Raw genomic sequence first — 24,676 nt, 5'->3', positions numbered from 1 at the left:
GCACAGGGTGTATTATTTTGTAGAAAAACTTTTTTCAGGGGAAATTTTCCTTTCATTTGAAAAGCAGATTTTCATAAAATTTTAGTCGGTAGAAATTCACTTTAAATTTAAATTCTGTCTCTTTTGAAACATTATTTCTTTCATTTTCTTAGTGATATTAAATGCTGACAATCGGTTAGCAATAAATATGGCATATATTACGTACGTATATTATGTACTCGTGTTTTATTTTAAAAAATCAGGACAACAATAAAAAAATATAGCAGAAAAAAGTAACTCACTGCAGTGAGTCTTCCCTATGCTTATCTCATAGATTTTGCATTTTTAATTGTAGAAAACGGATACATACACAATCTCATGGAAAATCCTTGTCTTTTACTAATCTACATTATGTAGTTTGTGTTATTTGCACGAATTTATTTCAAAGTTACATTAAAAAATTCTCTAATTTTTCCTAGAATGTTAAATATTGGGTTGTCCGGAAAGTTCGTGCCGATTTTGAAAGAAAATTGAAACGCAGAAGATTTAAATTTTTAATTTCATTTATTAAATTTATATCTTTTGCGGCACGAACTTTCCGGACAATTCAATAAAAATACCTGAAAACAGAAATTATCAGGGAATTTTTTAACATTTAAGATTTCAGTAAACACCCTCCCAGCAAATGAGATTGGATTAAAATGGATTGAAATTTTTTTCTATCCGAATGCGTATTTTAAATAGCGAATACTTTTTTTGGATTTAATTGGATTCAATTGGATTCAATAAGGTTCAATTGGATGCAATTGGATTGAAAATTTTGAATTGAACAGTATTCACAATGTGTGTGTTGTGTACAGAAAAAGCTAATATTATTTTTAGATTGAAAGGCATAGAGATATGCTCCATGCAATTCCTATGAATAAAAATGCATTCAGGATTGAAAAACATTCATTTTAACATTCGTAACATTCGAATCAATATTTTTGAAAATCTGAATCCATTTTAATTCATTTCAATCCATTCTCGTCTCGCTGAGCTGTCAATGATTATTATTATGATTTGATTTGCTTTAATCCTTTCATGACTAAATTATTTGTGAAAATAAAATTCACAAATTACATCTTATAGCAGAACATAGATATTTTTAAGATTAGTGACGAAAAACCATTTGAAAAATTTTAATGACTAATTTTACTAATTAAAGAAAAAAATTAATATTCTTATTAGACTTGGCTAATAAATTTTTAATTAAAAAAAAGATCGAAAGTGTCCGCGTGTGCATGAAAGGATTAAATTCTAGAATGTTCCGGGCTAGGTTTCGGTGTGCTCGACTTAATGTCTTGCGGCCAGTTACTTGCAGTATGTCGAACGTATCCTGGATCGGTCGGTGAATACGGTGTCCTTGCAGTTTGCGTGCCGGTAGTTTTCAGTACACCAAAATATTGTTCCAGCATCTCAATATCATCCTTGGATCTTCTAGATCGATAATCCTTAGGCGGAGGTGGTACGTTGAAGGATACATCGCGATGACCTCTCAGGATTCCAGATGAGCCGCGCATTCTGATGGGTACGTTGTCGTATTGACTATTGTCCGAATATCTGCTCGTCGTTCAAACAAAATTATTTAAGAACTGACACTCTATGCGTCATACATCTTGAATCATAACGTCGGAAACAAGGAAGCGAACGATTCTGACGACTCACGTCCGTACAATGTGATTCTCCATTTCGAAATTCCAAAAAGTTATAAAATTATTATATTATAGAAATTAAATAAAGAATTTTAAGAAAAATTTTCACTAGGGTAACCTTGAAAGCGTTCTCTATTTATAAAAAATTACTTCTATTAGCGGTAAGAATCGTTTTCGTGGTCCTGACAGCGTGATCCAAGATGGCTAACGCGTAGACATTGTCGACGCTTAAATGAAGTTTCCGAACCAAGGACACGATGGGTCTCCGGACGCAAGAAATCACCTGTTGTAGTTGTCGAGTTCCTCCTCAACGTCTCGTTCGACCTTCATAATTTTCACGCTTGGATTGACGATTCTCGCAAAGATTGGATCTCCTTTTTCGTATTCCGTCGGGAACCGCGGTGTATCGATTTCGTCGACCGGCCGCTGATAGATGTCACGACTCTTATACATTATCCTGGACTCGTCGATCCTGCGATCAAGGTCGTGCAGGATAGCACGTGGCATCTCGATCTCTCGGTACCGTTGCGAATCACGTAAAGCACGGCCATTCTCGAAATTCTGAGCGTGCTCTCTTAGTTCCTGATCATCGCGAAGTCCACGATCGCCCCGGATGTCCTGCGGACGTGTATCGGATGATTCCTGCTGCGATCGTGGATCAGAGCGACGATCGTCTGCCTTTTGAAAAGCTTCGTTCACACGACCGTCCTCGTCCTCGGGTATTTTAACAATGTTGGTTGATGATTTTGACTTCTTTGTATCCTCAATGGTCACCACCGGCGTTACCTGACGCTTCCCTATTTCGGAACATTCATATCATTTTTTAGATAAATAAAGGTAATGATTTAGAATAGTTACCTCACCTCCGATTTTAATGAAATTAAGCTCTTTCGAAGCGTTTTCACTCAAAACGAAAAAATATGACAGAAAAACGTGGCGATCGGCGAGGTCTCTCGCGAATCGAGATATTAAGCATTAACGTTGACGACTATTAAGGTAGAAAATCTATCACACAGACTTAATACAGCACTGAACATAGATACATACATACATACATACATATACATTCATTGGTGGACTCAGAGGTAACACTTTATTTCAAATTTCGATTTTCGGAATACGCGCAAAATTTTTTACAGTTGGGCAATTTAAAGTTGCGAGTAGTTTTTTACATGTATAATATGTATGTATAATATGTATGTATAATGTATGTATAATGCGTATAATACGTATAAGATTATACATATAATATGATATTATACATATAAAAACCATATATAACGTTATATTTAATACATGCCCGCAATCTTGCTATCTATGAATGCGTATAAAGTCTAGGCTTGTGTGCTAGAAATCGGTCCTCGGATGAAGAAAGAATTGACCAATTGCACCAAACTTTTAAATGTGAATTTGTTAATTCTCTTTCAATCCGAATTTAATAAAATACAAAAAAAATAAAATAGAAATAATATAATAAATACCATATTAAAGTCAAATTTTATAAAAAGTAATCTAATAATTTTTCTAATAATCATACCCAAATCTTTCTCGATGATTCGTGTTTGATCCTGCTTGTTCTTCATACGAGGAGGGCTCATCAATAGATCTCCGATGAACACCAATGCTGTGAGCAAGCAGAGCGTTCCTAAAACTGCGGCATTGTCAATTAGATCCTCAGGGACGCTGTCGATAGAGGCCAGCGACAAGGCGCCGACTATCCCGAAGAGGATCACACCCAGTCCGAGCAGGAAAAATTCCTGAAATTCAATCGGGCTTGTTAAATCCGTTACACCTGCGTGATTTTAACGTCGATGCGATCTATTTACGCCTAGCGCAGCCGATTGATTATGCATAAAAATTATTACTCAACCTTGTGGGCAAAAGAAAAAAACAACAAAAAAAAGGATATATTCAGTGTTTGACGCATATTACAAACGCTGTTCAGAGCTGTTCATTGCAGAACGCGATGCACGTGCCATCGGTTTTCGTTAGATTTATTTATTGGAAGCAAGCAAGAATACAGGAAATCTACGCATTATGCAGTCCACTCAAGATCGGCTAGACCCAGCCTCAGTTATGACTCATCAAACGAGTTACGTGTCGCGACTGACCAAGGTTGCGATTACGTGCACGGCGCGGAGCGGAGCAGCAGCATGGCAGGGCGAGCCCCGCTCTCGACTCTCGTCTAAGGAAAATATTCCTATCCTTGGCCCCCTCAATGACACCTTCGCGTCGCGCTACCGATTTTCTCACGCGCGCCATCGCGATCGCCGTGATTTACGCGGTATATTTTCACATTGCAGACCAACCTCGGAATAAATTAAGAGCGCCTGGGAAGGATTCCGGCATGACGTCGAAGCGAGTCCTGCTCTCGCCATCGTGTCGTTCTTCTGCGTTATACGTGGAAATTCTACAGGGGTTATCTTCGCGGCGAAATATTTTTGTTCTTCCTGACAGGATGACTTTGCGAAACTTATCATAATATTACCTACCTAATATTACTGATAGTAGAAGCCGATAAAGAACAGAAAAAAATCTTACGTTATTACATAAATAACTTCAGTTCTGTCATTTTTATAAATATGAGAAGCGCTTGTTAACTTTCTTTTCTTTTTTTTTTTAGACAAAGATGACAAATGAAACTCTCCTAAAGATAAGTTCTTCATATTTGTATGCTTTTAACTTAGAATTTGTTTAAAAAAAGGAAATATTTATATTTGTTTAAAAAAAGGAAATATTTATATAATAAGGTAGAGGACTGAAGATACTTAAATAATAAGATTTATTTCGTTGGAATATTTTTATGCGTATAAGATCTTTCAATTTTTTTAAGTGGAAGTTTCATTCTAAAGAGTGAAAATTGAGCTAATCTGAAAAAAAGAGTGGCTCAATTTTTAATCTTCATAGTGAGATCAGGACTCTGTATGATACATATCGAATCTCTTATCTCGAACAATTTATGTCAACTTTCTCTTTTTTTTTTAGACGAAGACATATATATATATAAATGCCCCATCTATCAGATAAAAAAGATAACTTTCACTTTATCCAAAATTGATTTCCTTTTCGAAAATATAATGGCTGAGAATATTTTGTTTTTTTTATATTCGTGAAAAAAATCATTCTCCTAATCTCTCCATACAATCGAGAATCATTTTGGTTCCGTTGACGGTATTACGAAACGCGGTTACAACGCATTTCTCGCATGAGAAAAGGAAAGAGAAAAAAAAGGAAACCAATTACCGTCTTTCGGCCATGGAGTTCCCCGGTAGCTGCAGCGATCAAAAGACCCGTCGTTATGATGATATATCCGCCACAAGTCGCTGTTGCGAGGGCAGCGCCTGAAATACACGGAAATCGGGAAATGAGTGTGTCGCGAGTCGCGATCCTCGGCATGCGAGAGCGCCAGGATCCGGATGTCTGAATCATTCAAGTTAGGCACCTATACTGCCCCACGTCACATTGTTCAACAGCGACCACTCCCTGCTGCGATTTCTCAAGTAATGGAAGACCCTTCGGCTCTCATCGTCCGTCACTCTAAGCGCCACGACGCAGGCGACGCACAGAAGCTGCAATCCAACGTGTACGATTTTTTCTTAACCTTACATCATAAGTGATGTTAGACAATTATACATATAATCGCCCTCGAAGGTTTCAAAGTAATATCGTTTTGATGAAATATTTAATGTTGAAGCTACGACAACACACACTTATAATTTCTCAGATATGATGTCGGAGAATTACGTATAGTAATAACTATTAAAAATTATGAATAACAATATTTTTATTCAATGATACATTAATACAGTTTAATATATTTACAATATATGTATTTTGGCTGATTTTTTTATTATAATGCTTCAACTTGAAAAATAAAGGCAAAAATCTCAATGATTCACGCAGTCTCATTATGATGCAGAAATATATTAGTGGTTCTGTAAATAAAAAAAATTAATTTTATTCATGGATCAAACAACTAATGTCTGCATCATGAAACTTTTACACAAATAATCTTGTTTACTTGATTATTGTACAAAAAAAAGAGATTTTTATAATTATTTTTTATAGTTATTTTTTCGTGTAAGTATTATAACAAAATAAAATATGTAATAGTATAATATACAGTAAATAATTAAAAAATCAAGGGCTTCGAAAATTCATATTATTTCGATAAAATATTTATTTATAAAGTTTGAGCTGGCATAAATATATACAGAAGATATATCTCACGCGATTCATTGCTCTAAACCTCTAAACTCGTTAGACTATGCGAAATTCATAGCAATTCGGGCTTTTCGATTTTGTAGAAAAAAAACTGCTTCCTTGACGAATTATATAGCACGAATAATAAACAATAATTCAAATTCACAAGCACTATTCGCAAATATCATACAAACAAATTGCGAATTTCAAACTGTCTCGAATCCTGATGAAAATTTTTCTTAAAACTATTCGTATAACTTTTTGGAATTTTTATGTAAATTTAGGATTTTTCAGAATTTCTAAATAATTTTATTAATAATTTTACTTTTGAAAAAATTTCTCAAATTTTTTTACGAATTAAAATATCTCAGAAGTGTAGAGAGAGTCTTACATCTTATTATAAAATTACACAAGTATGTATGAATTTTGCAATATTCAGAGATTTCATATCCCATAATTTCTGATGAAATCTTATAAAATTTGAAAAATTTAAAGTACTCTTTCAGAAATCATAAAGAATAAGAAATTTTATAAATCTTAGAATATTTCAGAATGCACGTTGAAAAATTCTAATAAAAAATATAAACATTATTAAATGTATTTTGATTCGTGTAACAATTTTCATTAAGAACATCGCGTATAGTCTGACATATTATCACGAATTATTAAATAAATCATTAAACAAATGTTTTAGCATATTGCATATGATAAATCTTAATTAAATTTAGCTGATTTTAGACTTAATTTTCTTTCTAAAAGCAGAATTAGAAATAGAAAAGTAAATAAGTTAATTTGGTGAATCAATATATACTAGAAGGCTCTACAAGTCTTCAGAAATCTGGATGCAATGAAATTCTATTTATTGGTGAACGCCAAATTAATAAATGTCAAATGGAAATCAATCGCGAAATTAAGCTTTTCGTACTAACGATAAATTAAAGATATATCTACGTACCACTTCAATTATTCTGATGAACACCTTTCGGTTCCACATGATTGGCATGATGCGATCACTAAAGGCGCACTATCAAGCAAATAAGTAAAGGTACGGAGAACAAGCAGCCATTTGCGAAAGTGTCGTCTCTTTTCGGCGAAGCATTACGTGATTTCTCAGGCTATTAACAAACCGTTCTCATTTTCTTTTGAAACGCTATTAGCCACGTTAACAATTGGTTTTTGTCGAGAGGATATATCACATTGACTATATAGGGACTAAAAATTTATTCATATCCTGAGGCGATATTCTCGACAAATATATAAATTCATGAAAATGTACGAAAATAATGTAGTGTATTACATATATTGCAGATTTCTCTAATAATTAATATTTTCGAGAATAAGGTTCCTGGTCGAAAAAGAAACAAAAATTGTTGTGGCAAGCGTTTCTTACGGCAAAGCATATAACGTGTAAATCAGTTTAAAGATTTTATTATGAGAATTTACAATTTAAAAAAAGAAATAAACGAAACTTTTTAAATAAATCTACAGTGTACTATTTCTGAATCTAAATGAACATTGTAAAAAGTGACAAAATTTTTAACAAAAAAAAAATAAATAAATAAATTATGAATAAATAACAAAAGCAAAAATGCATAAATAAAAATAAATAACAAATTAATTTGTACAAATCTCTTCTATATATGTGAAATAATTTAATTATAAATATTAATTATGAATATTAATTATCAGATTTATATTACTTTTTAAAATTTATGAGAAGGAAAACATTTTGCATGAAAAATAAAATTTAAATGAAATTGAAACTGAAGTTTGAATATTTTTTACAAAAAAGAAATAATTTTCTTGTAACGTCTGCAGATATAATGACAAATATCAAGGAATTTCTTTTCATTTTTTCGAGACTATAACTAACAACTATTAAATATTATTTTTTAAGTAGTTTATTAGTTTATGTTTATATTCTGAACATTCTATCGTTATCGCACTGTGCGTCCTAGTTCAATAATAGAAACCAGTATATTTATCACCTGTAATAGTCGCACGGCGTAACACAGAAAACCAAGGCTTCGCGTCGCGACGCGCTCGAGCAACGACTGAGAAGATACATATAGCGAAGGCACACTGGACGCCCAGGTTGGCGGCACCATGTGTCATGTAATAAGGATTGCCTGCATGCGAACGACACAGTAACAATGCTATTATCACACGGTGCAATGGCGCAGGACGATGCGAACCTCCGGATATGTGTCACGGAAAGGCTCGTCGCGCACACCTCGTAAGTCGTACCTTGAACCCGTTCGCAACACGCTAAATCTCGTTACTGTCTTCGACACTCCTCGCGAGGACACTTTACAAGTTTACACCTCGCGAGAAAAGACGAAGCGCGATTATTTAATTTCTCAATGATTCTCAACAATTTCCGTGGAAAAAAATAACGTATACACTTCAACTTGTCAGAAATTTTATTTAAATATAGGGCACAAAAGAGATAAGAGATTTCTAACGAATGAATATATATATATATATATATATAAATTTAAAAATGCATATTTTATAAATATATAAAATGCTTTTTTCAAAATTAAAAATTTATGCATTACAAATTTTCCTGAATTAAAAAATAAATAAAAAGTGTGTAATGGCAAATAGAATAGAATAGAATTTATTTACACTTCAGCATATACAAGTCGAGAAGGGGAACTTGGTTTACAGGAATACTTAACTTATTCACGCTTACACGCTCCTTTATCTTACAACTACAAATTATTATTATACATTCTCTTTTATCTATACATAATCTCTATATCAGAGCATTATTAATGTCCATATCTCTTTTCTTATTTCCCTTTTTCTCTATATAGCATTTCTTTACCTGTACTTAGCTCCCTATCTTCCCTTATTCTTTAATTGTACGTTCCACATCCTATCCTTTTTATTTTCTATTAGTCTCATTTTTTTCTATTGGTCTCAGTATAATGGCAAATATAAAACGTGACTGTATAAAAAATTAGATAGAATTTCTAAATTAAATACATAAGAGATTTCTAACCAATGAATGTATATAAATTAAAATGCATATTCTCTACAAAATTAAAAGTTTATGCATTACAAATTTTCCTGAATTAAAAAATAAACAATAAAAAGTAATGACAATTATATATACAATGTGACATATAAAAAATTATATAAATTTCTATTAAATTAAATACATAAAGTAAATGTGTGGATAATAAACTTTTATAAATTTATAAAACATTATATATAATCAGATTAACAAAAAATTGTTTTTTAAATGTATGTCTTTAGGGTATATATGCAAACAGATAGTATATAAGAAAATTGCATCAGGTTATTAACTATTTACAGTAATAAAAAAATGAGATATTTTTAACTTTAATACTCTAGTATAATTTACAATTAAGGAGATTGTCAGAGTATAAAATCTGTGTATTAATATTTGTTTCAAACAAACGACATACATATGGAAGTTGTGTTTATAATTCAGCTTTTATCGAGCAACACATTTTTATATTTATTTCATTTGTTACTACTTTTATAGTGATCCTTGGAGAGTAGATTTTAAGTCTTAAAGTTTAAGTCCTTTTTAAAGGGTGCAGGAAAAATTTTACATACCAAATTACTGCTTGAATTTTAATATTAAATTAGACATGAATTAGACACTCACTCAATTCTCGATAAAATATTTTTTTGTATGTATTTTTGTAATAACCGTAAAAAATCATAATTATGTAACATCGTATAAGTTTCCCGAACTTATATCCGGGAATCTGCCTACTCTGTATTGTTGAAAAGCTTATAAGTAGTGTACTTGAGTATAATCTGTAACACGTGCGTCGTGTGCGTCGTCGACATACACAACGCGTGGTACACAATATACCGATTGTTTGATGTTGTCCCGCGGCGCCGCGCTGGCCGCCAACACGGCGACACGATTGACAGACGTTGACAGATGAAAGTCGTCGAGCCAGTGGCCGTCGCTCATTCTTCCGGGAATTGGAAGAAGAGAAAAAGAAATTTCGTAGAAGAGATAGAGAGAGAGAGAGAGAGAGAGAGAGAGACAACGGTTGATCCCTTCCATGCTAAATCGTCCACCAATCCTGATAAGTATACCCGAATTTATCTCTTGTCCTACGTCCTCTATCCCGGCCAGGCGGCTAAGGTGAGGTGGCCAGAGCGCGCACGCTATTCACAACCGGCACGATCCGGCTTCTTTTTTCATCGGAATCACTTCCATTCGTCGTGGCAGTCGATTGATTCAGGATTGTTACTAGTTCCCGCGTGAACAATATATTATGCATATATACATTTATACGTAACTTATTACGCAGTATGTATCTATATGCATGCACATATTTATATATATGCATATATGCACATCGTTCTTTCGTATCTTTGACCGTTTGAGATTGTTCTTAATGTTCAGCTGATATCGCGAAGTGTGTGAAGATGGAGAACAAGTCAAGAGAGAGCCGCAAAAGTAATCGGAAGAGAAGCAATAGGAAGGAGGAAAAACGCGAGTTTCGGAGAATGAAGAATTTGAAGAACGAAGAGATCTCAATTTGGCCGCAATTTCCGATCGCTGATATGGAAAATGCCGTCGGCGTCATGGAACAGGAAATTTCCTTGGATCCGGAAAATTTGGACAACGGTGAGTCGAAGATGCTGTACTCTTTTTTTATCAACGTTATTATTTAGAGAGAATGAGAGAATACGTTACTATTTGAAGAGAATGCTTTTTATTCACCTTTTATGAAATATTTGTAAAGACGCGATAATACTTTAAAAGTAGCGTTCATTAATGAAAAGAATCAGTTTTAAGACAAATCATGTGTTTTGCGTAAATTAAAAAAGTTTAAGAGGTCCTGAAATTATTACGATGGTTGTATATATATATATATATATGTATCTGGAGACACGATAGTGCTCGGCGCTAAGCATGTATATACATATACAAGGTGTCCCATGAGTCTTAATATTTCTAGGAGTGAAAGAAGGAATTTTGAATTAAAAGTTCCTTTCTCAATTTTAGTTCAGACCATTGTTATTTACTGAATTATTAACGATTGAAGTTGATCAGTTAGATTGCGCCCAGCTGGAACGTATGCAGGAACGTAGAGTCCCATGCCACGGGACTCCTCGCACCTTACTGTACATTCTCCCGATTAATATTCTAATTTTTCATCTTTTATTTTATTAATCTTGTCATATTATTTTATTTTATGTTTTTCATATTATTTTTCTCATTTATTGATTCATTTATTATTTATTTATTTCTTAATATGAAATTTATTCATTATTTAATATGAAGAATTAGAATAAAATTTTAATCGCGAGAAATGCTTACTATACATTCTCCCGATAATGAATGATATGAACAAAAATTGAGAAAGGAACTTTTAGTTTAAAATTCCATCCCTTTCTCCTAGAAATATTAAGAATGAAACATCCTTTATATATACAAGATCAAATTAAGGGGCCTATTTTGTAACTCTTAATGACAATAATGCTATAATTACCGTTGTTAAGAGTTAGACTATGACAAATCGGCAGAAAAAAAGAAAATTTGATTCATTTCTTTCTAAAAGCTTTTTTCTAAAGGTGTCGAATGTATTTTTTTTATTTATACTGTTTTCGTTTACATCTCTTCTCCTTTCAGATGTTTTTCATTAGAATTTCAATTAAAATGGCATAATATCAATTTGTTGCATATGTCTAAATTGATATGATTTTTACACGTTTCTGCACCTTAACAAGCATTTCTTCACTATGTGAAATTTCTCCTTTATTTAATTTACTGTAAACTTTGATATAAAAATAAATTGAATTATTATTATCGAAAAAACATACTTTCTATTATTTTTATCCAAAACGATACAGTATTATTAATTTTATAAGTTCATCTACTAACTTTTTAACTTTAGTTAGTACATAAGTAGATATAAGTGCTAGTACATAACAGTATAATGTACTAACACTTATACCTTCAATAATATTGTGTGTACAGGAAGTGAGAAGAGTAAGCCGTCGCTCATGTGCCCATCTTTACGTCGACAATTACAAACGCATAAGAACGTCCTTCGATTATTGCATGAGTATAAGCTGGCTTCTACGCAAATCAACGGACAAAGGATCCTTAGTATCCAACCGATTCGTTGGAGCGGACCAACTCCTGGTATAGAGTGTGAGATCTTCGTAGGCCGAATTCCGAAGACGATCTACGAAGACACTTTATATCCGTTGTTCAAGATGGTCGGCGAGGTCTTTCAGATTCGGCTGATGGTCGATATGGCTGAACTGACGAGAGGTTATTGTTTCATTATGTACACAAATCCAGAGGATGCGGCGCGCGCCATTATCCAGTTGGACCAATATGAGATTTCACCGGGCAGGAAAATACGTGTTCTGGCGAGCGTAAACAAGTGCAAGCTTTACATCGGTCCTCTACCATGGCATATTGAATCAGAAGAAGTCGTTAGGGTGAGATCTCTATTTATCTTTTATGCTTACATTTATTATTTATAAAGCCCGTTTTAAACCGATAGATTGATAATTCGTAATTCAATTTCACAATAAAATTCTATTTATAATTTCATACCTCGTTTATTTTGATATTGTATATATTTTAATGTGCATATACGGGATGAGTCATTTTAACTTATCCAGTCGATTTTCTCAAAATCTTTAAGATAAAAATATTTTAGATCAAAATTGTTTAATTACTAGAGGGAAGGAGGAAAGATGATAATCTTGGTTAATTTTGAGATGTTCTTCTTACGTCAAGGGTACTTTAAATTTTTTTAATGGAATTTTATATATATATATTACATAATGTAATTCCTTTAATATTATTCTGCAGATAAAAATATTAAGGTAGAGGTACTAGAATAGAATAAAATTTATTTACACTTCAGCATACACAGCCAAGAAGAGGACTTAGTTTACATAAACACTTAACTCATTCACATTTACATTCCTCTCTCACCCTTATCTTACTATTACAAACTTAAATTACATTCTCTTTTATACATAATCTCTATATCATAGCCTTATCGTCGTTGTCCATATCATATTTCTTATTTCCCTTTATCTCTGCATAACATTTCTCTTTAAGGTAGAGATATTAAAAAAATCAATAGTTTATAATTTCAGATTTTATACTCTTATTTTAGCATATATTGACATGAAATATTAAAAAATATCTCGTAATTAACTTTTTGATAATTATACCTTAATATTTTTATAATAGAATAGAATAATGAGACGAATTAACTGTTATTTGAAAAATTATCTTTTGCCTATATATTTTTTTTAAAACAACTATATATTTTCTTTACATCAGTTTATTTATCTTCTGTTATAAAAGTATTAAATATTATCAAAAGCTTAAGAATTTATGCTAATAAAATTTATGTAAATATTTAATATATCATGTTAATATGTGTACCAGAATAAAGTATATAAAATATTTCGTAAATTATTGATTTTTTTTAGCATCTCTATCTCAACATTTTTATATGCAATTAGAGGAATTATATAACAAAAACTACAAAATTTAATTAAAAAATTTTAAACCTTGATAAAAATTTTAACCTTGATTTCATCTTAAAGATATCTCAAGGTCAATTAAGATCTTTTTTCCTTCTAGTAAGAACAATTTCTCAAATATTTTGTTTTAAAAATTTTTTAGAAAATCGGCGAGATAAATAAAATGGTCCACTCTACATGTGTTCGTGTATGTTACACCTTTAATTTTTCAAGTGCACTTTGCATTATGTGGAATATGAAGTCATAATTAGAATTTTTTCTCTCTGCTATGGAATTATAGATAATATGAAAATGTCAATTTGTTTTTTCGTTATGTTTAGGTAATTTATGCATCAGCATGGGACATCGAATACGTATCTATTTATCGATTTCCGAATCATGACGCGGCTTATGCTATAGTTTCCTTCAAATCTCATCGCAACGCAGCTTTAGCGAGACGAAAATTGAGACCTGAAAGACTTTTCAAATGCAACGAAGTCCACGTCGAATGGGCACGTGTCGATTGGAATCCTTCTAATGTGGTGAGCAGGAATTATAATTTTTATTTTTCCAAAAATGATACATTTCAATAATTAAAGTTGAAGCACTGAAATTTATAGATTACGCAAATCCACTTTTTTTAATCGATTCTTTTTGTGAACATAAATTATTTTTGTTAATCCTAACTATACACATTTTTTTTCCTTGATGTACACATTCGGGTTTTTGGGATTCTATTCATATTTGTTACCGTAACTCGGTAAAAATGAACATATTCCTATTAATTTTTTTTCCAATTGATGGAGAATTGATTAAGAAACATAATGTGTAAAAGTCGATAGAATTAAGAAGCTTCGAGATATATAAATTCAAAGAAAAAGAAAAGTTTAGAAACACAAAAAAATCTCCATTTAGCAAATGCGTTGGGGTTTCTGGAATCTCAATGTGTATAGCTAGAGTTAAATTTACGTACGGAAATGTTCAAATATCAGTGGCTTCTTTTAATTTTTTTTAATTATAATGATTTGTGACATTATTTTCACTGCTTGAACTTAAGATAGAAAAATAATCGCGAAAAAAGATAATAACAAATTATAAGATTTATCGAGTCACATTTTTTATTTTATTGAACATTGTCATATTGGAATGTGCGTATACTATTGTTATTATTGTTATTTCCTTAATTAAAACTAATAAGAGAATTTTTACCAATAGTAAGATACTTCAACTTAAAACCATTTTTTCTCTTCCATGCTATTACATGATCGGGTTAGACAAGGGCGAACAATTAGAGTTGATTATTCGTTCTTAGACATTATCTTACGAGATTTGATATGTACACAAAAAAAGGCCGAGATAACCATGCACTCTTAAGTTTTTCTTCGATTCGTCTGAATCTGCATTCATTCTGAATCATCGGTAGAGCGCTAAGCGGCTTGAAGTAGTCCATGTATTGTCCAAAACGTGGCGCTAGTACACAGTTTTTCGTTTTAATCAATCTAGAGAGCTAGATGTGTGGCCCATAAATAGAACAGCACCGGCGGTATCAGCTGATCGCATGTAGTTCCATTCACACGGTCGCGTTAGACAGTTCTTTTCGTTCTGAATCTCTCTTTCTCTTTCTCGATTAACCATGAGTGTCTCAAAAGTGCCGAATAACGATTATTGCGACTATCGTAGCCCGTTGTCGACTCGATATGCTTCGAAGGAAATGCGATACAATTTCAGTGATCAGAACAAGTTCAGCACATGGCGCAAGCTTTGGATTTATCTGGCCAAAGCTGAAATGGTATGTGCTCCCGAACGGTAAGAGTAAACTGCTACTTACCTGTATTGTTAACATTGCTCGGACAGAATAACTAGATTTAACGTATATTTGCAAGTAAACTCTTTTTCCTCTTTTTTCTTTGATAACACGTGTTATTGTGGAAAAGTACGTCCAAAAAATTTTCTTATTAATAATTACATTCCGCGTTATAATGATACGAGTCATTGTCTTGGTGAAAATTTTCCCCAAAATTTTTCATATAATTTTTCAGAATGTTTAAAAATCTGAGAACTTTTCTAAAAAATTGTAAAACTTCAAAAATTTTTAAATGAACAAATACTGAGTGACTTCCGATAGGTTTTAGCTGACTCTTGTTATTCATTAAAGAGTTATGCATAAAAGAAGTTTAAAAAATATTGTCTTATTTCTAGATACTTTCTTCATACCTCCCTAAAATGTAAAATAGTTTTTAATATTGCATGTGGAAGAAATAAAATGTTATTTCTTAAACTTTTTTGCTAATAATTTTTTCATAAATAATGAGTGACTTAAAACCTGTTGAAAGTCATTCAAGATCATGATCTTGATAACATATATCAAGATCAAAGTCATTAGGACTGTATCCCTTATACTGTATGTGCAATTACCATAATTTTTATTTTCTGTCTCTAGAGGATTCCGCAGTCTCCAATGATTAACTTATGTTTCGCTTTTGATTTAAAAATAGTCTAATATTGTTCTTTTTTATCAGGATATCTATCACTGTTTTTACTAAACCAGGAATCTCACAACAAGATTATTATAGTTTCGTAGAGTATTTTCTAACTAAGAAAAAAATGACATAATGATAACCCGTGCGTTACCGAAGATTAAATGACGATTTACGCAGCCAATTGAAATTTAGAATCTGGATATGTATGGAATTATTTGGAATAGATTTCGATCAAAATTATTCAATTATTTTTTAGATTTTGATTGTGTTTTCTAAGAAAAATGAAATAATTTCGATTGGAATCCATCCTAACTTGTTTCATGATACGAATTCATTCTGGCTTGTCTTATAATAGGTGCCTGTAGACTTCAATTCATTCAGGGTCATGATCTTGAATGTACAACATATCAAGTTCAAGTGGTGGCTTTGATAAACAGGATATTTACCGTGCTCCGATACATCACGCTGCGTTTTATGAAAGACAAATATAATATATTATATTACTTGCTTCCAAAACTCGTAGATTTTATGGATACAGGAGAATATTTTTTCACGTGAGAATATTTTTGAATGAAAAAATTTGGTTTTTGACATACAAGTATAGGAATAAGCTCGAGAAGATTACGAAATTATTTTTAACGTCTTATATTGCCACACATCTTATCTATTGACGCCATATGTTTCGAAAACATGATTATCTTAACGTTTGCAAAGATAATTTAAAATGCCATCTTGATTATAAAAAGAATACAATTATATGCTTCAATGATATGTTAATAAGTACATATTTCGATATCGTACATATTTGGATATCGAACTGCAAAAATTCTTGCAGAAAATTCAATGAAATCAAATCATTGGACATATACGAATCTCCATTGATTATGAAACAATAAAGCATATTCCAATATGATATTACTTTACTATTATTATTATATAATAATTTTTATATTAAGATAAGATTATTAAGAAAAGATCCTATTCATTCTTCGCTATACTATCTCAAATTATGATTTCAGAAGCGAAAAATTATATAAGTGAAAATTTTTGCAAAATATATTAATATAGAAATACGTTTCTATAGAACACACCATTTATATAGTTGATATTGAATTAACTTATAAAATATATTGAAAACTTTCCTTTTATTTCATTGATTAATAAATAATTTGGAAATGAATGGTGCATAAAAAAAAATCAAAAACAATTTAATATCTCCTCGAAATAAGAAGAATTTTTGATATATTTTATAAATCCATTCTATTGCAAATATTTCTATTCAAATATAATCTTTTTGCCAGAATTTTTATTATTTTCTTGCTTCTAATGTCATAATCTAAGATTGTAGTGATAAGCTAACAGGAATCTTAATGTTAGTCGATCAATGAATCGGTGCAATCAAATCTTTACTTCCGCTTTAGCAATATTTAGCAATATTTCTTCCTTCATATAAATCGCATTTCTATATTGCCAGTATGAAGATCGTGGCAGTGTTGACGATAAAGGTGACGTACAGATTACCCGGAAATATCTGCAATCCAAGAAGACTACGTCCTCGTCAGTTTCACCGATACAAAACGAATCTTCTCTTCTTTCAAATCGCGGCCGGAAAAAGATTTTGCCAATCTGCCCACCGAATGGCCAAGTTAATCCATCGATCATTAAACCCACCAATCACAACTGTAACGCCACTCGTTATTCTACTATGCTAGCCATATCGGACATGAATGATACTTTGCAGGACAAGGACGAGAAGCAGATGGTGCTCACAGATATCAATGATAACGTACAGCCACCGAACAAACATTACTTCCAGGACAAGATGCAACGAAAAAAAGAGGCGAATAGTTTTCCCAACTTTGATATGTGGAGTTCTAATCTGATGCCCACATTACCTAACTCGTCCACAAGTCCCGACAGTCCATTGACTTACGATTTGCTGGACAAATTTCCGAGCAATTCGCACGATTGGAAGAACGACCCGAAATATCTGTCGCCTTCCTTGTTTAACGGATATCAATGCTCAAACGATTCCGGTGTTTCGAATTGCCAACCCAGTTTCTCTACTAGCAAGATGGTTGATCAGACTCGACAAATCGCCGCTGTCCATGATGAAAATTATCCGGCATGTTATGTGCTGCTGCAGCAGCCAGCTTATCTCTATTCGAAGGACATTGCAGCTTATCCGCAATCCTCGGCCGTCACTCGTCACACTCATAACTGTGATTGTCGATCGTACCAATGTAACGAACAGATCGGTATGCGAAGATCGATTACGGATCCAGGTCCCATCAGCAAGAAATTCGACTATGAATTCTGGCACGGTGGAATCCTGATGAAATCAGGAAATAGCAACGCGATATCGCGTACAACCAACATCGCTACGTCATGCTACGTTAAGAATTACGCGCCGAATCTTGTTGTGAATTTTACACCGATTTGTCCGGCTGCGGAAAATGTGACAACTTGTTTCGGTCCGCTCATGGCAAACGGCACCGAGAAACGGCCCAGACCGATCTTGAAGCAAGAAGCTGCTCACGCTCAGTTATGATTCTTCCTTTTCTCTCTTCCTTTTGTTTTTTTCTTTTGACATTTTATGTAGATTTTATAGAACGGCGGCGTTTTTACGTTTATTTCGTGTGCTCTAATGGGATAATTATTAAGGTATAATTTTTGTTTTTAATTATTGACGTTGCTGCCAAAGAGAATGATTCGCACAAGTAGTACAAACAAAATTTTTTTTTTTTTTTAATGTAAGCATTTAAGCGTTGTTAAGTTCTTCGCAATTTTTTCAATTTATAGCTTAAATGTAACTCGCGATTATTTTTATTTTGTAGCATTTTATTGGTAAATGTGATGTTACCATTTTTTTAAATCGCGCATAATCGTTGGCATCTAATTATTTTTTAACGATCTATGTAATAGCGGTTCATTTGCATAGATTGCAGATTTACATTAGATTAAGTCTCGCGCTGACATATTTACTATATTTATTTTATATAAATGCATGATGAACTACCCGTATATTTTCTGAACGCAGTTTTCGGGTCTCAGATTTTTTATCGTTATATTTTTTGTTATTGTCAGTACTCGGAGTGAGAGAACTTCGAGATTCGCTAGAAATTAAGGCTTCTGATTAAGTCACTACAATCATATTGGATCACGGTGAATGATTACAGAGAAATAATATGTTGAAACTTCTTGCATGTCATTTGTAAGCAAAGAGAATTTTGATAAAATAATGAAATCACTTCAAAACGCTAGATCCATCCACTTTTATTCTCCTTCCAATTAGTAAATAGTCATAAGGGGCATGAAAGTGAAAATAGGCATAAAAATGTATTATGCCTATATATTTTCACTTCACTTGTCTTTTACAACTATTTATTGACTATAGGGAAGATAAGAATGGCTTCGGAAAAAATAATAAGATGCTTTAAAACATTTATAAAAATGGACTATCCTCATGTCTCATTATTATTTTAATAAAATTCTCTTTATTCATAAGTGGCAAGCAAGAAACTTCAACGTGTCATTTTTTTATTACGTCACGATCCAATATGATCGCGGCGGCTAGTCAGGAACCTTAAACCAAACCTCATTTCCGAGAAATCATGCTATATTTTAAGAATACAAGACTGAAAATGAAAGATAAAGATAAAATCGACATTAAGCCAGCGTTACATTAATGATGTTACAGCAGATTACAAGTGACGCGCATCTCACCGCTGGCTGTGCATCCCGCACTTTATATCATGTTTCGAGGAATGTCGCAAAGAAGTACGAATCATGTTCTTTCGATAGTGTTATCTTACACCATAGTGTTAAGTTACAGCTAATAATAATCAACAACGCGATCAGCGTTGCTTATTTCTTCTCAGCATGTCCGCGCGAAGACAAATATACTTTTAAGTTCCTTAATCGCTATTTCTAATGACTATTATTGTAAGGAATAAATATTTTTAACGAAGTAATCACGATCGACGTTTTCGGTCACAATGTGCGGTTTTATCGACGCGAGATATGTAATTGTGATTGTTGTTTACGTGGTGGAGGGAGAAGTCATGTGCTTTTGCAATCGAGTGTATCTTGGACAGGTATCTGATTTCTGCGAATAGAAATAACTTTTCATCAGCTGAGGCGCAATGGAAGGCCTGCGCGCAATGGAAGAAATAGGAATAAATATTAAATAAATATTAAATAAAAAAAATAGGAATTAAATATAACAATAAATAAGAATATAAATAAGATACGATATATTTTATATTTTTTATTTGTACCTTTTTTGCGCGTTATATTTAATTTCTATTTCTAATTTGCTTTGTTTCTCTAATTCTCTTTATTCTAATTCTCTTTATTCCTAACATTTCTTTCATTGGACAGAGCTTCAATAATCTTTTACGTATCATTATTCAAATACTTACAGTTCTGATTCCTCGATCACGAAAATGCAATCGACAACTGGCACATCGTAACTTTCTTAAGTCCGTGCCTTCGAATCTGCTTGTTATCTGAGATATTAAATATTTTGCATTAATAATGAATCAATTTAATTGAATAAAATTCATTTCTTCTTCCAAAATATAGTTTTATTGATCAAAGTGGATACCAAGTTTTTTCAATCGAAAAAAAACAAGTTACAGAATAATTTTTTTTCAAAAATTGAAACGATAAATTTATAGCATGCAATTAATATGCGCGTATGTATATTGTTCTTTTACTACTACAATAATAATACAATTTAATTATTATTTTTTAATTATTTGTGGAAAAAAGAATCGAAACATAAAGAAAAAACATACGTACATTTTATTCTTTCATAATCAGTTATTACATCAAAATTGCATTTAAAAATTAATGAAATTACAAAATTTTTATGTTCAAAATGTTCGAATTTATTTTCTAAATTTTGAAAATTTTGTTTCTTGAGTTGTGTTGCAGCAAATGAGTGATGCGTGTTTAGTCGTAATGGGAATGGATCGTTTACCTTTTTAGTTTCCGGCGGTGCGCAAAATTCACAGAAGTATCTTCCCTTTTTATCCTTAAAGACAATATAGTATCTTGAATTGTCCGAAGTTGGCGTTAAACTCTGAAAAGCACACGGTTGAGACAGTACAAATCAAGAACTTGAGAAATTTCCAAATTTTTTAATTTTCAGAATAATGAGAATAGTCGCTTTGAAATCACCTTCTGTTGCTTGTAGAGCAAACAAGCAGCGTTCGACTGACGTTCAATTATAGAATTCGGCGTTCCAATCCTTGCTGAATGCTCGCTCTAGAATAGGAATAAAGATTCAACGCATAATTAGAGTTTACTTTCCAACTCTTTGATAGCTTAAGAACAATTTTTATACTTCTTGACTATGAAATGATTGACTCTGATTATCAAGTATCGTCCTGGATGCCATCTTTTCGGGGATGCAGTCCTCATTTATCACGAATACATTTCTAAGTGACAAGCAAAGTTCCTAATTATTGCGTCAACATTGTACACGGAAAGAACGATTTTTCCATGTACGAAATATTTAAAAAATTAACTAGATACAGACTTGAATATAATCTTGTTTTAATCACCAAAATAATTTTGTAGGATGCTCAAACTGATTGCCAGGTTGTTAAAATTTTTCACAGTATTATCATCAAGATTTAATATTGAAATTATCGGTTATTATTGGCTGTGTTTAGCAGAGAAAGCAACTTCGCACTGTAAAATTCTTTAATATGACTGGTCTTGCTCTTAATTTCTCATTCACTTACTGTATCTAAATATATAAATGAACACATATTAAAGAATTCCACGACATTTGCAAAATTGTTTTCTCTACTAAATGCAGCCATTGATTATTTCTATTTGTTAGATTACTTAATTACATTTTTTGTATACAAAATAGAATTTGACATTTTGTTGCTCTCTTTTCACAATAATTATTTCCTTTATACTATAAAATATTTTTGTATCATTTTCTTTATTTTCATAATTATCCACTTGATCCACCTTATCCATTTAACGAATAAAAAACGTTGATATTTTTAATGTTAAGCGTTCTATATCATTATTTTTATTGATTCAATAGAATTATTTTCAACTCTAATTAAATTTTTAGATATTTTAACAAAATCGTTCTTTTCATGTAGTCTCGGTTTGTCGCATTTGTGAGAATTTTTCTCGTTGCTTACACGTCTGTAATTGGATCCACCTTATTTGATTTTAAATGTAACAACGTTCGAGGTTTCATTCTACTACTTAACGGCGTGCTTAAAATTCTGCCCCTAAAATGATTATTTCCCGTATATTGAATTATTTATTTCATCAGACCGTCGCAACGACGGTCGATTTCGCTATGCATGAAACTGTACGAAATGCATAATTGAATCAATTAACATATCGCTTTATATAAAATAACACCTACGTATGCATCGACGATTCCTTTAAGTTTGTTATGTTTTCTTGTTCCATTACATCCTTAAACTCTTGACAAATTCTAGGACTATGTTCTCCTCCTCCCTTACTCCTTTTGATCTTATTTTCTTCGCATCCTTCCTTGCAGTCCTTTCTTTCTTTTACGTTTTCATGCCCTACGATTATCTTTTCGATTATATCGGAGTCTTTAATTTTCGCAATTTTCTGATCTTTCTCCTCTCCCTTGACTTTTTTAATCTCTGTTGTAGACACTTTTTGTTTGTAGCTAGAACGGAAAATCATGCAAGGAGAGAAGGATTTGGGATAGTTCTTAACATTGTATATAGCAGAAATAAACATTATCTCTTAAACTTTTTTATTAATAACTTTTTAACGGATAAGGACTGACGGAGTAAAACTTGTTAGAGGATCGTGACCTTGAAAATATGCGTCAAGGTTGTCGAAGCAGATCCCTTGTTCGATATATTAGGTGTGGGAAAAAGTTCGTTACATCTAACGGGAAAAACGCCACGAACTTTTTCCCATACTTAATATTTACCAATTTTAGATTCAATTCTGTTATTTTAATTATTTTAAAATATGTGTTATTATTATTCAATTATTTTAAATTAAATACCGCCGCGAAAAATAACTCAACTTCCTTTACATATTATCTAAAAGAGGTAACAGAATTTTTGGACGGAATAATCGTTTTTAAAGAATTGTTTTATTTTATGACACGCACGACGCACGCACACACATCCATACATACTCGATATCCAATGCGATCTGCATTTTTTTGTCCGGTCCACAAACTGAAGCAATATATGTGGGAGTTGGTTGCGTTGTTCTTATAATATTGTTTCTGCTTTCAATATCTATAAATGAGAATTATTCATAAATAATAATCGATGTCATGCGTTATCGCGCGAAACTCAGTCAGAAAATTTCTCCTTTTTAAATTGCTTTATTGTTATACTAATTGAAAAATTCATATCAAATACTTCTGCTATATGAAAGAAGTTTCATTGAATTCAAATTTAATTTTATAAATTTTAATTTTAATTCATTTAATTCATTTTTAAATATTTTCATAAAAGTTTTATAGATTATATGTTATTTTCTGAAATGAAGTAAAAGAAGATAATAAAGAAAGAAGAAGGGAAATGGAATTTAATGAAATATTTTGAAAGTAACACTATCTGCTCCCTTGGTTATCACGTACTATATATCCCAAACTGGAGCACATAGTGACAAATGTGTTTTTTTCAAATACATAATAGGAGCTTATAAAGATTATATTTCCATAACTATTATGAGCCAAAACATGAAGTAAACTGAAAACGAACTCACTTCAACCTAAAATTAAATTGCAGAATTCGAAAAGAAAAATACTACATGACGCCTCCTCCTCTTGTCTAAAAATCTAAATATTAAAAAAATCGGCCTATTGCGCCTTTTAAAGTAACAACTTTGATTAATCTATAATTCTGAACAATAGAAGAATTTGACACAATTTTATATGATATTAGATTTACTTGTAATCTGCTGTATTGCGTCATTCATCATTTTATGAGAATTAGATTTTACTTTTGATATCAGTGGTCTCATATTATTATTGTACATTATTTGCTGTGATTGTTGTTGCATCTGTGCATTATCCGGTATGCATTTGCATCTGCAAGAGAAGAAAAAACGTGTCATTTTCTAAGAGATTTCCTAGATATAAAAGCTAGCAAATTACCCAGAGCAACACGGCGCGCTGACCTCTCCACGAAGAAACTGCACGATAGCAGGATAACTCCATTGTGGATGTTGGAAACAATGCATATTGGACACAGGAGGAGTTTCTACGGGAAGCTGTATGTGTTGATGACAGAGATCGCATTTGCTCAATGTTTGTATCGGTGTTTCCTTCATGTTTGCACTCGGAGTCTGATCTTGTTCGAAAACGCGCATAGAAATTTAAGAAACAACAAAGTAACCGATAAAAGTGATACATCTTTTCGACAAGTCATAAAAAATACAAAGTTGCACAATTATAAAATACAAAGTAGGATATTTTTGATATCCCAACAGCTATTTCTTTTTTACTTTCTTCGATGATTCATAATTAATAAAACACTGAATCATTCTTTACATCTTTTTAGATAAAGATAAATGCAAAATTTTTTTAATTGTGAAATAATTTGTCTTAAATATAATAAATATATATGAATAACATTCATATATACATTTATTATATTTAAAGTAGCAAATTTATGGACACGCGAATAATGAGAATTTTAAAGAAAAGCGATTTAAATAATTTATCCAATATCCAATATCCTCGACTCAAATTCATTGAATGCGTGCGTGCGTGCGTGCGTGCGTGCGTGCGTGCGTGCGTGCGTGCGTGCGTGTGTGTGTGTGTGT

General features: G+C 32.1%; 3 protein-coding genes across 3 annotated transcripts in view; 2 read left to right on the top strand and 1 right to left on the bottom strand.

Moving 5' to 3' along the window:
* Positions 1-1,271: 1,271 nt before the first annotated feature.
* On the bottom strand, positions 1,272-6,879 carry LOC105621600. Its single transcript, XM_012203069.1, has 6 exons — positions 6,832-6,879; positions 5,116-5,242; positions 4,917-5,014; positions 3,211-3,430; positions 1,957-2,470; positions 1,272-1,581 (listed from the first exon to the last, which is right to left on the bottom strand). Exons 1-6 carry the CDS (start codon positions 6,877-6,879, stop codon positions 1,272-1,274), a joined length of 1,317 nt encoding a protein of 438 aa, XP_012058459.1.
* A 3,425-nt stretch (positions 6,880-10,304) lies between these two features.
* Positions 10,305-14,339, top strand: LOC105621649 (RNA-binding protein 47-like). Its single transcript, XM_012203116.1, has 4 exons — positions 10,305-10,506; positions 11,863-12,335; positions 13,724-13,924; positions 14,298-14,339. Exons 1-4 carry the CDS (start codon positions 10,305-10,307, stop codon positions 14,337-14,339), a joined length of 918 nt encoding a protein of 305 aa, XP_012058506.1.
* A 676-nt stretch (positions 14,340-15,015) lies between these two features.
* The window catches only part of LOC105621599 (adenylosuccinate lyase), a 33,390-nt gene continuing 23,729 nt past the window's right edge, over positions 15,016-24,676 (top strand). Inside the window, exon 1 of the mRNA XM_012203068.1 lies at positions 15,016-15,171. Coding sequence (XP_012058458.1) covers positions 15,016-15,171 — 156 coding nt within the window. The remainder of the gene's footprint in view (positions 15,172-24,676) is intronic.

This window comes from Atta cephalotes (assembly GCF_000143395.1).
Source record: "Atta cephalotes unplaced genomic scaffold scaffold00035, whole genome shotgun sequence".
Taxonomy (NCBI): domain Eukaryota; kingdom Metazoa; phylum Arthropoda; class Insecta; order Hymenoptera; family Formicidae; genus Atta; species Atta cephalotes.
Note: the sequence above shows the minus strand (reverse complement) of the source record. Positions and strands in the feature narration are given on the sequence as shown.